The following is a 20,186-nucleotide window of genomic DNA, read 5'->3' on the forward strand; positions in this document are numbered from 1 at the left end:
CTCCTCCTCCTCCTCCTCCTCTCCTCCTCCTCTTCCCTTAACTTACCCCCCGGTACGCCAAGTGACCTGGAACCCCCCCCCCCCCTCTCACTCCTCTTGTCATTTAAAGATGCTGTACTCTGCCAGAAATTGTCCAAGGCGACAAAATCCATCGTCACCTAAGAGAGTGAAAGAGCGCACATTTCTGGCTGAACTCTCTCTCTCTCTCTCTCTCTCTCTCTCTCTCCACGTATATAGTAGAATAAAATATTCCTCTCCCTTCGAAGTGTCTCGTTCATTCTTGAATATGATTATGAGGGGGAAAAAAACGAAGATTTAAGTACTTCCATATCGCTGACATTATTCTCTTTTAGAATTGTCCCTCCTCAAGTAGATGACTTTCCGTGCGTCATTTACTTATAACTAGAACTCGACATTTATGTAAGTTAGATCAGCACTCAAAATTATTACCATTTCAACAACAACGAAACGCTTCAATACATATCTTCAGTAAAACCGATTACATTCGAGACGTATATATACATTTTTGCTTGATCGCCTCCTCGCTTTTTTATTTATTTATTTTTTTTCTGGCGAAGGATGAAGAGTTCCATCTTTTTTTTTTTCGTTGCTACCAATTTCTGAAGAATGTGAACCGTGATACGTTTTGTTAAGGGGCAAAAGAGAAATCTCCAATACGGGAAATGTCGTGTTCTCTGGAGGAAAGATTCACGCGATTTCAAGAGAGATTTTCCCTGAGATTTTTTTTTCTTTCTTTTTTTGAAAATGTTTTCTTATGTATACACACTTTTAATTTTCCAGTTCCAGACAGGCTGCGCATCAGTCTTAACAGAGAGCAGGATGAATCTCTGGTTCATGAAATAAAAGCTTTGAAATGTGTTTATTTTGTATGTAATTACTTCTCTATCTTAGGAAAGAGAAAGACAGGAGAAAATATTTTTTAGTCTGAATTGTAAACACCTTCAACATTTATTTTGTGACATCGCACTGTCCAGCATTTTTAAAAATCCTTTTTTTTCACTTTTTTAATTTTTTTCGAAATTAATTAACTCCCAGATAAAAATGGTTTCTCTCTATGCGTTTAAAAGAGTCCTCATGTAATGCAAAAATGAAGAACAGGTAATTGCTCTCGTAATTCCATATATATTTTGGAATGGATTCTGATGTCAGAAACAGACTAATATAAAGATACAGTGGAGGACAATGACAAAAGTTACCGTTGTTATCAGTGTGTTTATTGAATTATATTTGTGACTTACTTCTCGCTGCTTTCATTCGTTTTGTCACAGAGTATTTTACTCTGCAGCTAACTGTCTTTGCAAGATTGTGGCCTTTAATGGCTATTGCTTAGGAATCTTTGTTTTTACTGAAGCATACTGAAAATAGAGTAATAATTTTCCCTCTCATGTCTTCCTCGTGTTTTATCTTTCACACATACCCAACTCCTCTTCCGCCTCCCTTCTCAGTTCTCATCCAGGCAGGTCTGGATGTTCCAACTCTTCCAGTGTGCACAGCAGAGCAACTGATACGTATTACGTACTGTTCTCCCCGGGGTTCTGCAGAAGAGTATGTCCAAGCCATCCCCATCTCCCCTTGTTCATTATCTCATCTACATACGGAACTTCCGTAATTTCCCTGATGGTGTCACATCTAACCCTAGACTGCCATATGACTGCTGTGGTTCTTCTTGAAGTTTTCATTTCAAGTCGACTAAATATTTTAGTTGTAGGTGCATTTTCGTACTATTTCATGTAACTGTAACAAAACAGATTGTACTCGACACACACACACACACACACACACACACACACACCCATATATATATATATATATATATATATATATATATATATATATATATATATGTGTGTGTGTGTGTGTGTGTGTGTGTATATATATATATGTATATATAATATATTATAATTATATATTGTATATGTATACACACACCACACACACCACCATATATAGGTATATATAAAATATATATAGGTATGTATACATATATATATATATATTTATATGTATATATAACTATATAAAAATTTATTTTTTTTTTTTTTTTTTTATATAAATATATATATATTTTAATATAAATCTATATTATCTAAATAAATAAATATATATATAATATATATATATATATTATATATAATATAAATATCTATATATAAATATATAATCATATAAATAACTATAATATAAAATATAATATCATATATAATATATCTACATAGAAAATATAATTATATATATAGACGAGGAAAGAGAGCGCAGAGAGAGGCGAGAGAGAGAAGAAAGAGAGAGAGTATATATTAGTTTCTTACACGGTTTCAGTCGATTTGATTTCCAAATCTTATTCAGTTTTACCATATTCTCATTTGAATTTTTTTTTCTAGATTTTCAAGTTATTGAAAAAAGTTATTAGTAAATTATAATATTTTTAGGAGAAAAATCATTCTCATTTAGAATTGGATACCCTTTAATGTCGATGATATAAATATTTCCTTTTTGATATTATTTGGAGATAAATTGTTACTTTTACTCCCCAGTATCGAACTCTTGTTATGATGAAACAGAGAATTTCCCTTGATCTCCCGGTCACATGGCTGACAGCCTCGCGTTGTATCTCGTTTTCATTCATGTTATCGATAAAACTCCATTTATTCATTTATTCTCATCTCCAGGCATCCGCCTGTTTCACAATAAATGCTGTATGAAATGATTAATTTATTTAATTGGTAGATTTCATATTGAAAAGTATAGTCTGTGTAACAGATGGAGGGCCCTTTAGTCATTCTGGTGCTTATATTAATTGAAAGTTACGTTCTGTGCGACGATTTTCTCTAGCTAACAAAATGTCCGAAAATCAGTGCATCTTTTTCTGAAGATAAGAAATGCAGAAGAAAAAAATTCGCTACCTAAAGAACCGCCAATAAATCAAAACCTTTTTTTTTTTTTTGTTGTTGTTGAAACAAAGGAAAGCGGAACAAACAATACGCTGCCTAACAAATTGCCAACGAAACAAAACCTCTTTTCCTGATGCAAAGGAAGGTACAACAATCAATTCGCTACTTAATAAACAGACAAAAGAAAAAAAGCTTCCATTGCTTTAGCAACGAAATGCACGACAAACTGTCAACAAAAGCAAACCTCTTTTCCTGAGGCAAAGAAAGTCTAAACAAACCATTGGCTACCTAACCAACTGTCAGTAAAACAAAGCCTCTTTTGCTTCAGCAAAGAAAGACCCAAGAAAAAAATAGCTGCCTGACAAACTTAGGGAATAACGAGGCCTCTTTTGCTGAAGCAAATAAAGTGGTAATAAGCAAAAGCAGACTCGTAATTCACCCCACAATGTACGTACTATGGCCTGTATGAGCAGGAGAGCTCTGACGCATCCCAGATAGGGCCGATCACACGTCGCTGAACAATTTCCTTATCTCTGTTTATGTAGTCGCCAGATTAAGCCCTGGTCGTTCGGGGCTCCAATGTCAATGGAGGGTGAATCCTGACAAGGGATTTTAGGATTCTAGGCCGAGTATCTTTCCTATATAATGTTACTTTGGTGATTCGTTCAAACTTGTTGATTTCGAGTTCTCGTTTCTTTTATTTTTTTTCTCTTTCTCATATAGGTGAATATTTGTATGGAAGTTTGCTTAGTGTAGTATGGTTGTTAAGCGAAATACTATGGATCAACGTATTTTCTTTCTGGTTTCCCTTTTAAAGAAAATTCTAGGTATTATACACCTTGGTAGTTCATCTTTGTTATGAACTTCTATTATTATTTGTTATATTTGTTAATTCCGAGTTTGCGTTCTTGAACTCGGTGTTATTTTAAAAGTAATTCGACGCGTACGTTAATAAATTATCTTACCCTTTTCTTCAAAACAAAAATGATCAGAAAAAGGTGACGCTCTTTGAGATTACAGTTTATGCTTTTAGCTATTCTTTAAATTCATTTTTTAGTGTTAGTATTAATGTGATTGAACCCAGCTGACAATTATTTCCATTACTAAATTAGGTTAAGAACTCAAACACGGAATATTTAAACCATTTTTCATCTGTTTTCATTCCATTCTTTATCAAAGAAAACAAAGATGCAATGGCAAATATTCTGAACACTTTTAAAGCTTTTAGACAAACCGTCTTTGGAAGGAAATTAACCGGTAAGAAAGATGTTCATTTCAAAAAATAAAGAAAAGCGCCAAGTTCTGAAGTAGTAAAGAATAAAGGGTAAAAGATTGAATGATAGCAATATTAAATTCAACTGGAAAGAAGGGAAATGAATTCATGACGAATTATTTTCATTTGATGAGAAGGAGATCGAGGTTGTCACAGCAACCGATACAGTAATGTCAGTGCAAGAATTAGAAAGCATTATCTAAAAACAACACTTCTTTGGATAAGAATTGCTATTTTGAAAAAAGGCTGAAGAAACACAGAGAAAGATAGGAAATTCCTTAATTCAGTAATGACTTTTATGATCGAGAGATGTCTCCTTAGAATAGTGGCGAATTGAATTGATGTTAGAAGTAAAATTTTTTTTATTCAACTCCCTCAAGAACGATGTTGGTAGATCCTGCGTACTCCCACACAAGAATGAATTAGATACCCATGAATCCAAATGATTTTCTTAGAGAAGAGTGTGAGGCATCTGGAAATGATATTCAGGTTTATGGAAGTTTATTGTATTATCCATATAATGTTTTCCTTCAAAGATGATAATGCGCTGATCACTTCAAAAGCCTCCGAAAATTGATATACCTGAAGGGTTCAGCTCCCCAGATCTGGGCATCTCTATGAAGTTAAAAGAGTATTGAATAGCGAGGTATGAGGATATGTTGTTCCAGAAGCATATAAAATAACCAGGTTTATCCGCGCTGTTACAGGCCCTGATGTGGATAATATAAATAGCGCACTAATGACAAGAGCATTCGAACACTCCAAACCCACAAAAGGTCCTTTCTCCCTATATATCACAGTCCTGTCTTTCCATAATTCTTGTCTTGTCAGTCACGAAACGAACTTTTTGGCAAAATGTCTGTAACAGTTCCCAACATTCGACCCGACTGTGAGCAGTCTGTGAACAAGGAAATGAACAGACCGACAAAACTAAAGACAATTTCCATAGCAGAGGTAACACACTAAACCAGATGCATTACGCCCTTGACAAAGGTCATGATAGATTTATGGTATTGAAGTCTAAGGTAGTCATACCTCCAAAAATCCCTTTTTTGGTCAAAATCTCCTAAAAATCCATCAATAAATTGTTGAGCAATCCTGCTAACGATCAGACAAACAACCTAAGTACAAAGGAAAAAACTTTGGAGAATGTTAGAATCACATAAGATTAATAGACATTAAAAAGAATTAGTTTCTGAAAAGGGACAGGTGAGAAAGAAGAAAAATAAATTGTGATGAAAACATTAAAACCTGTATTACCAGTGAAACACAACATGGGGTTTTAGTGACGTTTATGAAGATCTGGCAACCGATAAATGAAAATCATGTCTTTAAAAAAAAATGTATATCTCCATAAGTAGAATTAAAAAGTTTGGTTAACAATCTGACAGATTGTGTGAAAAGCTGAAAAGAAAGAAAGAAAGAATGATTCGTTAGTAAATGAAAGAAGCGTATATAGAAATGGGGAAGGAAGCAGTGAGCGCTATATAAGCTATAATAAGCATTAGGGCTTGAATCAATACAGAAATAAAGGAAGGAATCTTACCGTCACATATAACGCAGCTCCCCTGGCCTGATCCGGCTGTGCTGAGTGAGGAAGCTGATGGAGAAGGTCTCGGTAACTGGAGACCGTCAGATGGGTTGGACAGCCTGACACCCGACCTCTGTCGACAAGACAATGCATATCGCATTAGGGTGCATCCCCACAACAGGAAAACATATCATGTGCAGATGTCGGCAACTTATTGCATAGATATCACAAACATGGTGAAAACAAGTCATCGACTGTAAGTTAAGGACGAATACTATTTGACTGATCTTGGATAATTGTTTGAAGCATTTGTTGACTTGTATTCAGCCAGTTTTTTATGAAAATGTGATGAATTGCCTCAGTGTGTTTATGATGTTTTAATACATTATGGATGCATCCTTATTATCATCTACATTTCAAAATACTTAATAATCTGTAAGGCAGCTAGATGACTGCATCTGATTTTAATTTTTTTTTTCAAAATGAATGTTTATATTTCTTAATGAATGGTATAGACTAATCAGGAAATATCTGTAATCACCAAAATATTAGTTATGAGATTATTGGCGCGCTACGGGCGCTGGAACTCCGCGCTGCTGTCTCCCCTACCATCCCAATCCTATACCTAACCCACGTGGATGTCTCCCACCCACTCCCATTCCCCAACCTACCCAGCCCCATCTGGGGCGGACAAACTAGGTTGCAGGGGGTGGGTGGCTGTGTCATGTTTTCCCTACTGTCACCCGGGGAAGGAAAAACAAGATGCCCTCGAATATTATTATTACAGATTTCAATTTTCCAAGTAAACATTGCCTTTGGTAAGTCTAAAGATGATTGAGTTTGGTCTAAGGGGACTTAACTACCCAGTGAAGTAGGGCGCTTTCACATGGTTGAATCAAGATGGGGAAGGTTAGGTCATTAATAAGGCTCACTATAAGGCTCACATAATCCATGAAAATTCCAGGCTTATACTTGTTACCTGTTTATACAGCATTCATATAGCATGGTTCAGAACAGTAGGTAAATGGTGATTAAAGGCACTCTTTTAGGAATCGTCTATTTGCTGTTGTGTACGTAAACTTACAAAGGAATCGTAATCGTAGATGATTCAATGTCTCTTTTAACTATGGGCTATACAGAGAGAATATTGGAATACCTTTTGGCAAGATTAGATTGATTCAACAATAAAAGCGATGTTAACATCTCTCTCTCTCTCTCTCTCTCTCTCTCTCTCTCTCTCTCTGGTCCAGATTAACAGCTTCATGAAAAGACACTATCTCTACAAAAGAGACAATTAGGGTGACTAGCTGAGGTAATAAAAAGGATCAGATGGTTTGGGACCAAGAACGTTGGTAAAACGAAAAGGAAAAGTCTCCTAATACGAGAGAGAGTTTAGCTGCTAAAGTTATTAATTATAATATTTAGTAAATATAATATATATATATATATAATATATATTATATATATTATATTTATATATAGATATTATCTAAATATATATCTTATAAATATATATATATTATATATATATTCTATTTATATATTTCTTATATTTATATACTATATTAAGATATATTAATATTTAATATTAAAAGATATATAATTATAATAAATCTATAATTATATTATATATATTATTATATATAGATATATATTATATATATCTATTATATATATATATAGAGTATATAATATTATATTATAGATATATATAGATATATATAGATTATTATATATATATATATATAGATATAATATAATATATATATAGATATATATATATATATTATATAATTATAATATTATATATATATATATATATATATAATATATATATATATTATATTATATATATATTCATTAATATATATATTAATATATATATAATTTGTATATATATATATAAATATTATATATCTATATATATATATCTATTTTATTTTATCCTATATATATTATATATATATAATATATAATATATATATCTATATATCTATATATCTATATATTTATATATATAATATGATATATAGATTTACTATATATATATATAATATTTATCTATATATATATATTTTAGATATATTAATATATATATATAATATATAATATTATATATATTATTCTTATATTATATATTATATATTTTTATTTACTATTATTATTATATATATATTTATTATATCTATATATATATTATCTATATAAATATATATATCTAATATATCTAATATATCTTCTAATAATATTTTATCTATTATCTATATATATATAATATATTATATTCTTATATATCTATAATATCTATATCTATATCTTATAATCTATATATATATATATAATATATTTATAATATATTATTATATATATATGTATATATATATATATATATATATATATATATATATATATATATATATATATATATAGAGCCCATCTTTCAAAGAAAACAATGAGCCAATATTTCTGGATTATTTGGAATAAGTTTCAGGTTGATGGCTCCGATGAGTTTATGGATTATCTTGATAACTTGGTTCTGAAAATTGTGGTTATTTGGTGAATATGGAAAGCTGGCATACATAAGAAGTTTAGGGACGTTGTAAGTTGGAATGGGAGGGGAAAATTTTTTATGAAGGTCCTGGTGAATGATTTTGTAAATAAGTTTGTTTGGGAAACAATTATTGGTAAAATACTGAATTAAAAATACAATTTCACGGTGAAAGGCGGCCCAATTGGAGGTTAAAGTAAAATCTCTATGTACAAGACTTTAAAATTGACTTCAAAATTGAAAAAGCAAAAGCTATGAAAAGTTGAAGCTAAGACCCGTAAAAATTGGTTCCAATTTTTATAGTTTTTGCTTTTTCAATTTTAAAGTCAATGCCATTTATACGCTTGTACATTGAGCTTTTATTTTAACCTCCAACTGGGCCGCTTTTCACCGTGAAATTATATTTTTAATCCAGTATTTTAACAATAATTGTTTCCCAACCAAACTTATTTACAAAATCATTCACCAGGTTCTTCATAAGAAATTTTCCCCTCCCATTCCAACTTACAACGTCCCTAAACTTCTTATGTATGCCAGCTTTCCATATTTACCAAATAACCATAATTTTCAGAACCAAGTTATCAAGGTAATCCACAAACACATTGGAGCCCTCAACCTGAAACTTATTCCAAAAAATCCCAGAACTATTGGCTCATTGTTTTCTGTGAAAGATCGGCTCTGTCCTATGATGACGTCGGGTGTAGTATATGAGTATAAGTGCCCCGGATGTAATTCGGGTAATTATGTGGGTTCGACCCCGACGTCTACTCAAGGTAAGAGCCGGTTCCCATATTGGAGTAAGTTATCGCACTAGTTGCAGACTGTCCAACCCGGAATTGTCTAACATCAGAAACGATGCCTACAACTGAAAAACACCTATTAAGTACGTTTATTTCAAAATTATAGGCCAAGCAAAAGAAACTTCTGAATTCCTTACACTCGAGAGCCTAAATATCAAATTGAAAGTTCCTTTTCTTAATCACCAAACTACGGCTGTTCCATTGTTTATTGCCTAGTTTAGTCGTTTATATTTTCGGTTCTCTGGTCTGTAGATTTGTGTGAATTTTTAGTGAGTGCTTTATCCTTGCTTTGAAAGGTTAGTGTTTGTCCCGCAAGTGTGTCTGTTATTATTATTATTATTATTATTATTATTATTATTATTATTATTATTATTCCCTTTCTGTTTTATTTCTTTTAATTCCATTCTTTTATGTGTATGTGATTTTATTTAATACCTAATTCACTTTTATGTGATTTTAATTTCAAATGTATTTTTTCTTTCAAGTTTCAAGTATAGTTTGGTGCATATGTTTTCATGTATCTTCTTAATGTTTTGACAGCACGTTCATGTCTGATAATTTGATTTAGAGATGTCCCTGATGATGTGACTAGGGGTCACGAAACGTGGGATTAAACTATTCATGGAATCTGCTTGTTATCCTGCACCTGCTCCTTTTAACATATACATTATATATATGTTTGTGTGTTTGTATTTGTGTGTATGTAATAGTCGAACTTGCTAATTTTTCGGACGGGACACGATATTTTGAACTCTGTCTGGCCATTGAAAATGAAAGTATGGAAGATTTTGTCAATTTAATAATGAAGTTTTAAGAAGAATGGTAGGGCTCTGATGGCAGGACAGAGTGGGAAATGGTGCCATAAGGGAAATTAAAGTAGTTTCTTGTATAGAAGAGGTAATGATGAAGGGGAGAGAATTTTTCACAGAATAATTGAATAGCTCAAACCGCTTTAGAAGAGACCATAAGACGGAAGGTATAAATGTGTGGATATTTGTGGGAATGAAAGCCCAGGAAACTCATGAGTGGTGGAATATAGCAGATGCCCCTTCCGTAACATGGCGATTGTGATAATGCCCATCTTTAAGGAAAAAGGCCATCATCCAAAAGGTAGGCAGAAATCCAGTTTCGATGACAGAGGCAAAGATGCCTATGTCTACAGCTGGTATACCCACCCTGTAGTGGGCCTGACAGCTACTGATTTCCTTAAGGAGAAAAGATACCATCCAAAAGGTGGGCAGAAATCCAGTTTTGATGAAAGAGGCAAAGTTGCCTATGTCTCGAGTTGGTATACCCACCCTTTAGCGGACCTGGCAGCTACTCATTTCCTTAAAGGGGAACTTCTGGTTAATATCCATTAAGTTTCGTCGAATAGAACTTTTAAGAAGGTAAAAAATTAGCCATTGCTCAAATCTGTACGTAATCCCATTATTTCACAATTTAATTTCAAATTAGCGCCGAGGTACTTCAATGGAGAGCGCCATTTATCTTGGATTTGACTATGTTGCCATCTGGCGGATTAGTATCGATGTTCGATGATGTAGTGCAGCGGTCGCCTCACAAATTGAGCAGCGAAGCACACTTAGAGTATTCGTCCTCGGTATTGTCCTCGTGTTTTAGGTCAATTGTCATTCAAATAGAGTCAATTATGCCAACTTGTATGGCGTTTGGTTGTGCCAATACTTTTGGCAAGTGTGCAAAAGGCATATCATTCTACAGGATTCCGTCAAATAGAGAGAAATCAAGCCAGTGGCTGATGGCTCTTGAAGGGAGGATATCAACATCAAAACCTTTCAACCTACGACGCAAACCGTTGTCTGTTCGGATCATTTCTTGCTAAGAGATTAAAAGAGGGCATTAAGAGCAGGTTATTAGGTATGGCTATGAAATTTATATCATATGTTATGGGAACTTATTTTCCTGTACAGACCACGGTACCGACGAAGATAGGGCAGCTATCTACCGCTGCTATCTATACTATGGTGCCTCCACTCGTATGCATTTGAATTGAAATTTATTCTTGTCAGTCAGCATGTGCGTGGTGTGATGGGGTGAACGACATTTTTCTAAACGTGTGTGTTTGTGTGTGTCATGAATTGATGAGGGCCTTCACTTAGTCCTTTTTAACTAGTTTAATTAATGGGGTTTTAGAATTTAGGGCTGTACTATATGCCTAAGTAGGCATACTTCAGGCTACTTCTTTATTTACCATTTCAATCATATATTTTTAGCTGACAAATACAAATCAAAAAGGATGTTATCTGAAGATGCTGTTCCCTCAGAATAGTTCCGCCTGTTTGAACCTACCGCTACATGACGTCACGCATAACAGATGAGCCACAAAATGGCGGCGCCCATGGTGCAATAGAAAATTGGTTGGAGAAAATAAGAAAACGCCCCTTTCAAAAAACTTTTGTCACCAGGGCTACTTTAATGGAGTAATGCTACATATGGAACAGCTAAATTGCAACCATAAGTTCCCCTTTTAATAATATAATGAATTGGACAACATCGGTATAGTCATATTTGTCCCCAGATGCACCCCATTCCAAAGGGAAACGGCAGTTGGTGTCGCATAATGTTACTGTTATAAGCACTGATTCTATACTAATATTAATGAATCAATCTTACCTCGCCTGAGCGCATAGCTGAAGCGTGGAAGCGTCGAGCCCAAACTCCATGATCCTTGGAATGTGCTTGAGTCGAGAGTGCTGGAATCGTCGGCCGGTTTTGTCTGTTGCTTCGGAAGCTTCTTCTGGACCTTTTCAAACTACATTGTGATCGGACGTCTTAGCCCCTTGATTTCTTCTTGAAGTTTGCATTTCCTTGCGAGATGTTTATTGTATCATTCACAGAGTACTTCTGACAACTGCTTCTTCATTGTTGGGTAGTTGATACGATTTACTTTCAATTTCGAGCTTGCTTTTTACATGGATCTTCCTGAGTTGCGAGCGCCGCCAGGCTTCATTGGATTTACCGTTGTTCCAGGTCTTGGTGGCGTTACCTGAGGTATAATGATTTTAATTAGTTTAATTACATTAATTTGCATACATATTTCAACTTCTGTACCAATGAGACCTTGATATTACCTAAAGCGTGAAAATCATAATTATCAATTTGACATCAAGTGTGTCTTTATTAAATGTCCATGGATTATTTGAAGCGGAAATAACTTTATCAGTCTAGTGAGGTTTGATATACTACATATGATACAGTGAGTGACCTCATAATAAACCAAATAAAACCATAAGTTTGAGGCTTGATTATAAAATCAAAAAACAGTTCCAGGACATCTCGACTCTTCTGTTTTTTTTAAAGATCTGTAAGTAGAAGAAGAGCTGAAATGTGGTTTTGCTGAAGCTCTTCAGTTTTTCAGTGTAAAATGTTTGCACGGAGCCCTTTGTCTAAACACCACATCACTGCTGTAGTGGAGACTAGAAAGCACAGTTACTCCTTCTTAGGATAGCTTGTTTTATTATATATATATATATATATATATATATATGTATATATATATATATATATATATATATATATATATATATATTAATATATATATATATATATATATATATATATATATATATATATATGGGTTTGTGTGTTTGTTTGTGTGTGACGACATGTTAGTATGTATATATGAATAAGTTACCTCATAAAGTACGGCAGGCTGACGGAGTTACGGGGGGGAGGTTTATGTCTCATTGGAAAAGTAGAGAATATTAGATGTCGTTTACGAGGAATCCATTTATTTTTATACCAACTAGCGTCCCCATTTCGCTAAAGATAACGGTAATATTAGATAGAGATGAGACGGCAAATCAAGACTATTAGGACGTCAGAAGCGTGCAACAAAGTACCTTAATTTTATGCCATTACGTAATCAATGAACAATGTTACGAAAGGAAAATATATATACATTATAATATGTCGTGTTTTATTACAGAGATATATTCGGTTTGCCCCTATTATAGAAAATTAACGATATTATAAATATTATCCTATGTAACATGGACCCCTGAAGGAAGGATTGACACAAAACTAATTATGAAATTTTTACTGGATAAAATTATTACGTTCTTTTCACCATATAATATCTGGCTGTGCTACTGAATAAGTAAAAGATCCCAGAGGCAAATAACCGTGATGCGAAACATAAATAAAATCTCAGACATTTTGGAAATTCTTCAAAGAGTAAGCCTACAAGAGATCGCTATACAAAAACGCACGTACGTGCGTGTCTTCGTGCTAAATACTGAATCGACACACACACACACACACACACCCTCATACTAAATCATTTATTGACATTAGCGCACACACATACTTACACACGTGCAAACACAGACACACACACACGTGCTCGCCGAATCTTAAGTGGACGTTGGAATGTTTGCGTGACACAAATTTGAGGGAGGATTTACATGTTTGAGAGCGATAAGTGTATTTGTTTGGGCTTACATACCTCGTTTGCATATGAGAGCGCCTTGAAGACGGAGGAGAGCGTGTTCCAGAAGAAAGATGAGAGATTTTTACCTTTTCTCTCATAATGATTTTATTCCGTGGGTTTTGCAGATCTCATTATATAAACACGGGCGCAGAATTTGGTATCCTCTCTCTCTCTCTCTCTCTCTCTCTCTCTCTCTCTCTCTCTCTCTCTCTCTCTCTCTCTCTCTCTAGTTATGCGTTTGTATATGATTAATTCCGTACAAACTGTTTTAATTTTGTATTGATCGCAAACTCGCTCATGGAAAGGACGCTCGCTACAGATAGAATTCACGACGCATCACATAAGTTAATCTCGCTACTATACTTTCGAAAATAGAAAGTATATCAGTAATAACTTATTGAAATAATCGTAGACCGTATCATACACACTCGTGCTGATACCACACGCTAACACGCAATTAGAGATGTGCTTTCGAAAACCCCTCAAATTGCGCCGACGAACGATCAGGCGACTGTGCAGAGTACAGCGAATTATTATTATTATTGCCTTGGGTCCCGAAAGCAACGTAATTACAGAGCAAAAAAAGAAAACTCGGCTCCCTGAGCTGTACATTCTAAAGGCCCGCTTTGCCAAATAAGCAGCTTTGATGGAGCTGAGCCTCTAAGGAGATTTGCGTAACGACAGATTCGGTGAAATGTGAAAGGGTGGTGTGGACGGGTAATGGAGGACTGTTCCATACAGGTAAATAGATTCACCTGCAGTTTTATAGGTCTCTGAAATAATAGTCGGAATCATTTTCATGCGAATTGGTTTGTTTGTTTCTTGTTGTTATTGAAGTTGCCTTGCTTTCGTCGTTCGAAAGTGATTCAGATTTCTGAAAGTTGATAAAGAGCAGTATATAGTGCACTTTTTATAGGTCTAAAAGAAAAGTAATTCAGATTTCTTAAAATTGATAAAGAGCAGTTTATAGTGCACTTTTTGTAAGTCTAAAAGAAAAGTAATTCAGATTTCGTAAAGTTGAAAAAGAGCAGTTTATAGTGCATTTCATGTAAGTGTAAAAGAAAAGTAATTCAGATTTCGTGAAGTTGAAAAAGAGCAGTTTATAGTGGACTTTTTATATAAAGTTGAAAAAAGAGCATTTTATAGTGCATGTTTTATAGGTCTAAAAGAAAAGTAATTCAGAGTTCTTAAAGCTGATAAAGAGCAATTTATAGTGCACTTTTTGTAAGTCTAAAAGAAAAGTAATTCAGATTTCGTAAAGTTGAAAAAGAGCAGTTTATAGTGTACTTTTTATAGGGCTAAAAGAAAGGTAATTTGGATTTCTTAAAGTTGATAAAGAGCAGTTTTTAGTGCATTTTATATAGGTTTGAATGAAAAGTAACTCAGATTTTTTAAAGTTGATATAGATGAGTTTATAGTGCACTTTTTATAAGTCTAAAAGAAAAGTAATTCAGATTTCGAAAAGTTGAAAAAGAGCAGTTTATAGTGCATTTCATATAGGTGTGAAAAAAAAGTAATTCATATTTCTTAAAGTTGATGAAGAGCATTTATAGTGCACTTTTTATGGTTAAAAGAAAATAATTAAGATTTTTTGAAGTTGATAAATAGCAGTTTATAGTGTACTTTTTATAGGTTTAAAAGAAAAGTAATTTAGATTTCATAAAGTTAATAAACAGCAGTTTATTAACTTTACTTATCTTTTATAGGTTAAAAGATAAGTAAAGTTAATAAAAGATTTTTTAAAGTTAACAAACAGCAGTTTATAGTGCACTTTTTATAGGTTAAAAGAAAAGTAACTCAGATTTCTTAAAGTTGATAAAGAGCAGTTTATAGTAGACTTTTTTATATGTCTAAATGAATATCTAACATGTTTATTATAAATGATATCTGAAGTTAATAAATTACGATATTTGATATGTGACATTTGATATATTACTGATGCTGCTCATAAACAAGTGGCAAGTGGCCAAAACAATTCAAGGAAAAATAACAAAATGTTAACTTCTTCGTTCAGATAAGTCGTGGGCTTGTTTAGTACTGTACAGTCTGTGACACTTTAAACATTTCTGCAAAAAAAAAAAAAAAATATATATAATATATATATATATATATATATATATATATATACATATATATATATATTATATATATATATATATATATATATAGATATATATATATATATGAAGGTAACTTCTTTTTAGAAATCAGTCTTTTCAAATCTCTCCCACGAAAAAGTTTAAAATCATAGGAAAGACTAAATTTTTGCCTAAAGAAATCTCTTGCTGCGAAAAAGGACCGACCATGTCTTAAGCTACATCATAGGAACACGTTTTTTAATATAATTTATTTTCCCACCAGGCTTAGCCCCATGTAACTAATATTCATTAAAATCTGGTACTATACTTAGTTTTATGGGACTGTCTGTAACTTATGGTCGTTGCTGAGCATAATATACTCGATCCAGTATATTGGCTGTGGATATTTATCGTTAGCTTAAAAATAAACTAATCGATTTAATTTTATTTACTTTAATATAATTTCATTTAATGTAATTTAATTTAAAAATAAATATTTGACAACAATTAAGATGGCTAACAAGATTTCCATTTCGCTTGAACCGGTTACTATCAGTGATAATGACTGGATATTTATAGCCAGTTCAAAAAATAACTTAACTTAATTTTATTAAGAAATTAATAAATTAACACACTTATGTTGACATAAGAAGACTGCCATTTCGCCAGCAATATTGGCTGTTGGGTGTAAAAAGTGTCAGGGGATGTATAAAAGATGCCATAAAATGCTCTCCCGTGTGGTACCTCCTTTATTCGGCTTCTTTTTTTACGTAAACTGAGGCAAATGGAAAACGAGATTTAGATGAAGTTCTTACTGTCACTCATACTGACAGACGTGGTCTATCCTCTTCAAAATCCTCACGGTCTATTGGGGACCTAAAGGGCATCATTTCTGTCATTGTTATTTTAACAATGAGTTTTTTTGTGTGTGTGTGTGTTAAGCCGTTTACGTTCACCTTTTCGAGTATCATTTTTCATTCGTTACATTATTCTGGAATCAACGAGTACTCGTGCGCGCCTGTGGTTTCGTGCGCATGCGCCTCTTCTTTTATAAAGAAAAAACTGCAAGAAACAAAGATAACCATTTAACCTCCGAAGGTGCCAAGAAATGAATCGTTCAATGACGTGAGGGATCTTTAGGACTTGGAAGGACTTCGAAACGAGCACTCAGAATATCTCGGGGAAATCCTTCTGCTCGAGGTCCCTCTCGTCTTTGGAAAATGTCGAAAATGACTTCGCTTTTTTCGGGAAATGTGAGAGAGATCTTTCACGAGTGGGAGGAACCTCTCGTTCTCTCTCTCAAGGGCCTTCTTCCTCCTCCCTTTCGTCATTTAGGGGCGTCTCTCTGTCACTTTTCGTGTCTTTGTTTTCCTCTATTATTTCTAGCCATTTAAGCTCTCTCTCTCTATCTCTCTCTGTCTCTGTCTCTGTCTCTCTCTCTCTTTGGAAGCACTCTTCGTGTCTTTGTTTTCCTCTGTTATTTCTCGTCATTTAAGCACTCTCTCTCTCTCTCTCTCTCTCTCTCTCTCTCTCTCTCTCTAGAAACACTCAACTTGTCTTTGTTTTCCTCAATTATTTCTCGTCTTTTAGGCTCTCTCTCTCTCTCTCTCTCTCTCTCTCTCTCTCTCTCTCTCTCTCTCTCTCTCTCTCGTCTCTCTCTCTCTCTCTCCCCCTCGTCTCTTCCGCTCTCATCTCTCCTCTCTCTCTTTGGAAGCACTCATCGTTCTTTGTTTTCTTGTAATATTTTTTCGTCATTTAGGCTCTCTCTCTCTCTCTCTCTCTCTCTCTCTCTCTCTCTCTCTCTCTTGCCCTACATGGAAGGCACTCGTCCGGTCTTTGTTTTCCTTTATTATTTTTCTTTGCCGTTTTACCTTAACGGGAATATTTCATTTTTCACAGGAGTATTATTCCTGACAACGCGCCAAGATTTTGCCCCTCATTCGTTTTTTCCGCCTTAATTAACATTTTCTTCAGCATTTTATTCTCCTTTATCATTTCTTTTGTATAAACAAGGAACTCTGACAAAGTAAGCAGTCCTAATATATACATGGGCAACTACTGACAATAAACCAACCGCCTAAAAATTAGTATAATATACATAAAAAAAGCGAAAGGCTTTGTTTTTGAAGAACTGATCGACTTCGCCAAATTGGTTTCCTTTCCTATTTCCGTAAGTGTTTGTTAGTGTCGATAGTGCACTTCACTCGGAGCACTGTAGGTTTTTTGCAGCGTCTCTTCGACCCCTAGCTGCGACCCCCTTCATTCCTTTTACTGTACCTTCGTTCGTATTCTCTTTCCTCCATCTTCTTTTTTTACCGTCTCCTAAAAATTGTTTCATAGTGCAACTGCGAAGTTTCCCCGCTGTTACACCTTTCAGAACTCCTTTACTCTCGATTTCCCTTTCATCGCCGAATGACGTAAAAGTGCCGGCGCTTGGCCTTTGGCCTAAATTCTATATTCCATTTCTCTTCCTGCCCACCATTGTCACGAAGTATTTGTTGGAGAATAGAGCCTAATCCTCACTGTGTCGGTCATTGACAGCACAGCATCATACGCTAGCTATTCTCAGAAGCATTACTCAAAGTGATGAATACGGTTCGGTAGAAGCTGTAGCCTGACATTCTCATACAGGGGGAAATTACCGCTCGAGTTACTAATTAGGTCACAATTGAGAACCTGACAGGAGAAGCCTTTGAATATAATAAGGAAGCATTTCAAACGTATGGGAACAGTGCTCCGTAGATTGAGGGATGAGACCCATATGTGAAAATGAACGTCTATTGTCTCACAAGCTGATTTAATGAAAGATATGAGAGTTCCCGTCATAAAACCTGGAAATTTAACTTCATCGTCTTGCAGAATTTATAATTTTTCTTCGTTTTTTCATGAATCATGGATAAAGGATGCAAGATTTAGTTAGTGAATATTAAATGTTGACCTCGCAAACAAGTGAACGCAATTAAACTCAGCATTGGTCAGAAAGAACATCTCTCTCTCTCCTCTCTCTCTCTCTCTCTCTCTCTCTCTCTCCCTTAATAAGATTCTAAGGTAAACAGCACGCCGGTCAATAATAGAAGTTTGTAATGGTATACCAACAAGTCTCTCTCTCTCTCTCTCTCTCTCTCTGATCCTATGTTGTTGTTGTTTTTGATTAAGCTGACCGTGTGTCAGCACGGGCTCTTGCTCACCGAGCAGCCCGTAAAATCTCTAATCCTATACCTTCAGCATTTTAAAACACCACTTTCTCTTCAGTATTCGTTCGTTCGGTAATTGTCTTTGACTCTTATTTTTCACGAATTTGGTTATTTTAAATGCATTGTTATTAGTTCTCAAACAACTAATTGAATGGAAAAAGAAAGGGGTGAGTAGGTAACTGAATGTTGAAGTAGAAGGAAAAAGGAGACACATTTCACTTTGTGTGAAGTTTGTCATCAACTAAATGATGTGACAGGTAAGAAAGACACTTCTCAGGATGTCCTGCTCAGTGCTTCTCTTCTCGTGATTATATGCGTATTAAAAAAACTATGCAGTTCTTCAGTGTTATCCAAAATGACATTAGTAATAGTAGTAGACTGGGTATTCCTTTGCTCGCTTGATTTCTCAGTTGCTTGTATTTATTTAAGCAACTAAACGATCCTGTTGTCGTGCGTTTAATAAAGCGGAGAAATTACACGGGTTCATGGTAGCTTTTGTTTTTGTTATTCGACAAATATATCGTTGGTTAAAAAGTCAATGGAGATAGTGATATAAACAGAGAAGAATGTTTATTCTTTGATTTGTTGGAAAAGAACGATAACGTTCCGTCTGCCCTGTGGGCAGAAATTGGATAGAATGAACTGAAAACCTACGTTCTCAAAATGTCGAGAAGAAAGATTCCGCCGGTGGTATTAGATAGAACGCGAAAAGTTATTTAATCTAAGGGAATTTCTTTAAAACTTACATTATAAAGAAATCCCGAATTATTATTTGTTTTTTTTATTACTAAAGTAATTATATAACTTTACCTACCGTTATGCAGTATCGTTCAAATTGACATAAGCTCCCATTGACATGTTACGTATTCATGAAAATTTATGTACCATGTTACTTGGAATTCACAGATTATGCTTTCGATTACTTCTATTCCATATTTTCGTTTATGAGAAATAATTACCCTTAGCTCTCATTCTTTGGTGTCATTGTAGCAAACTTGACAGTATTGAATTTTCTTATCACAAAATATCCATGAAAAATAAACACACACACTCGACCCAGTGACAAAAATGTAGCTGAGTGTTGGAGGGTCCTAATGGTCGAATATTTATATGATGCTGTCTTCATTGCTAAGCAGAAACTCTCTCTCTCTCTCTCTCTCTCTCTCTCTCTCAGTTCACAATGCATCGATCAATACTTATTAACTCCACCAAGATTTGCTGTTGATAAGCAGCTGCAACATGTTTATCGTCATTTCCAATCTGTCCTCCACTTTCGTTTTTACTGGAATGGCTGAGAGGCTTCGCGTTAAGTTTCTTTTGAGTGTCTTCCCATCAAACCTTGCAACTGGATGCCGTTGATAGTTGTAGAAATAAAGTTGAATAGTTGGCTTCAGTATTGCCCG

General features: G+C 34.3%; 1 protein-coding gene across 2 annotated transcripts in view; it reads right to left on the reverse strand.

The window, feature by feature from the left end:
- Positions 1-20,186, reverse strand: part of LOC135219179 (uncharacterized) — an 84,503-nt gene that overhangs the window by 25,740 nt on the left and 38,577 nt on the right. For both annotated transcript variants that reach the window (XM_064255718.1, XM_064255717.1), the window contains exons 2-3: positions 11,693-12,065; positions 5,729-5,846 (exon numbers count right to left, since the gene is read on the reverse strand). In XM_064255718.1, coding sequence (XP_064111788.1) covers positions 5,729-5,846; positions 11,693-11,742 — 168 coding nt within the window. In that variant the 5' untranslated portion in view covers positions 11,743-12,065. The remainder of the gene's footprint in view (positions 1-5,728; positions 5,847-11,692; positions 12,066-20,186) is intronic.

The sequence above is a fragment of the Macrobrachium nipponense genome, chromosome 1, assembly GCF_015104395.2.
Source record: "Macrobrachium nipponense isolate FS-2020 chromosome 1, ASM1510439v2, whole genome shotgun sequence".
Lineage (NCBI taxonomy): Eukaryota > Metazoa > Arthropoda > Malacostraca > Decapoda > Palaemonidae > Macrobrachium > Macrobrachium nipponense.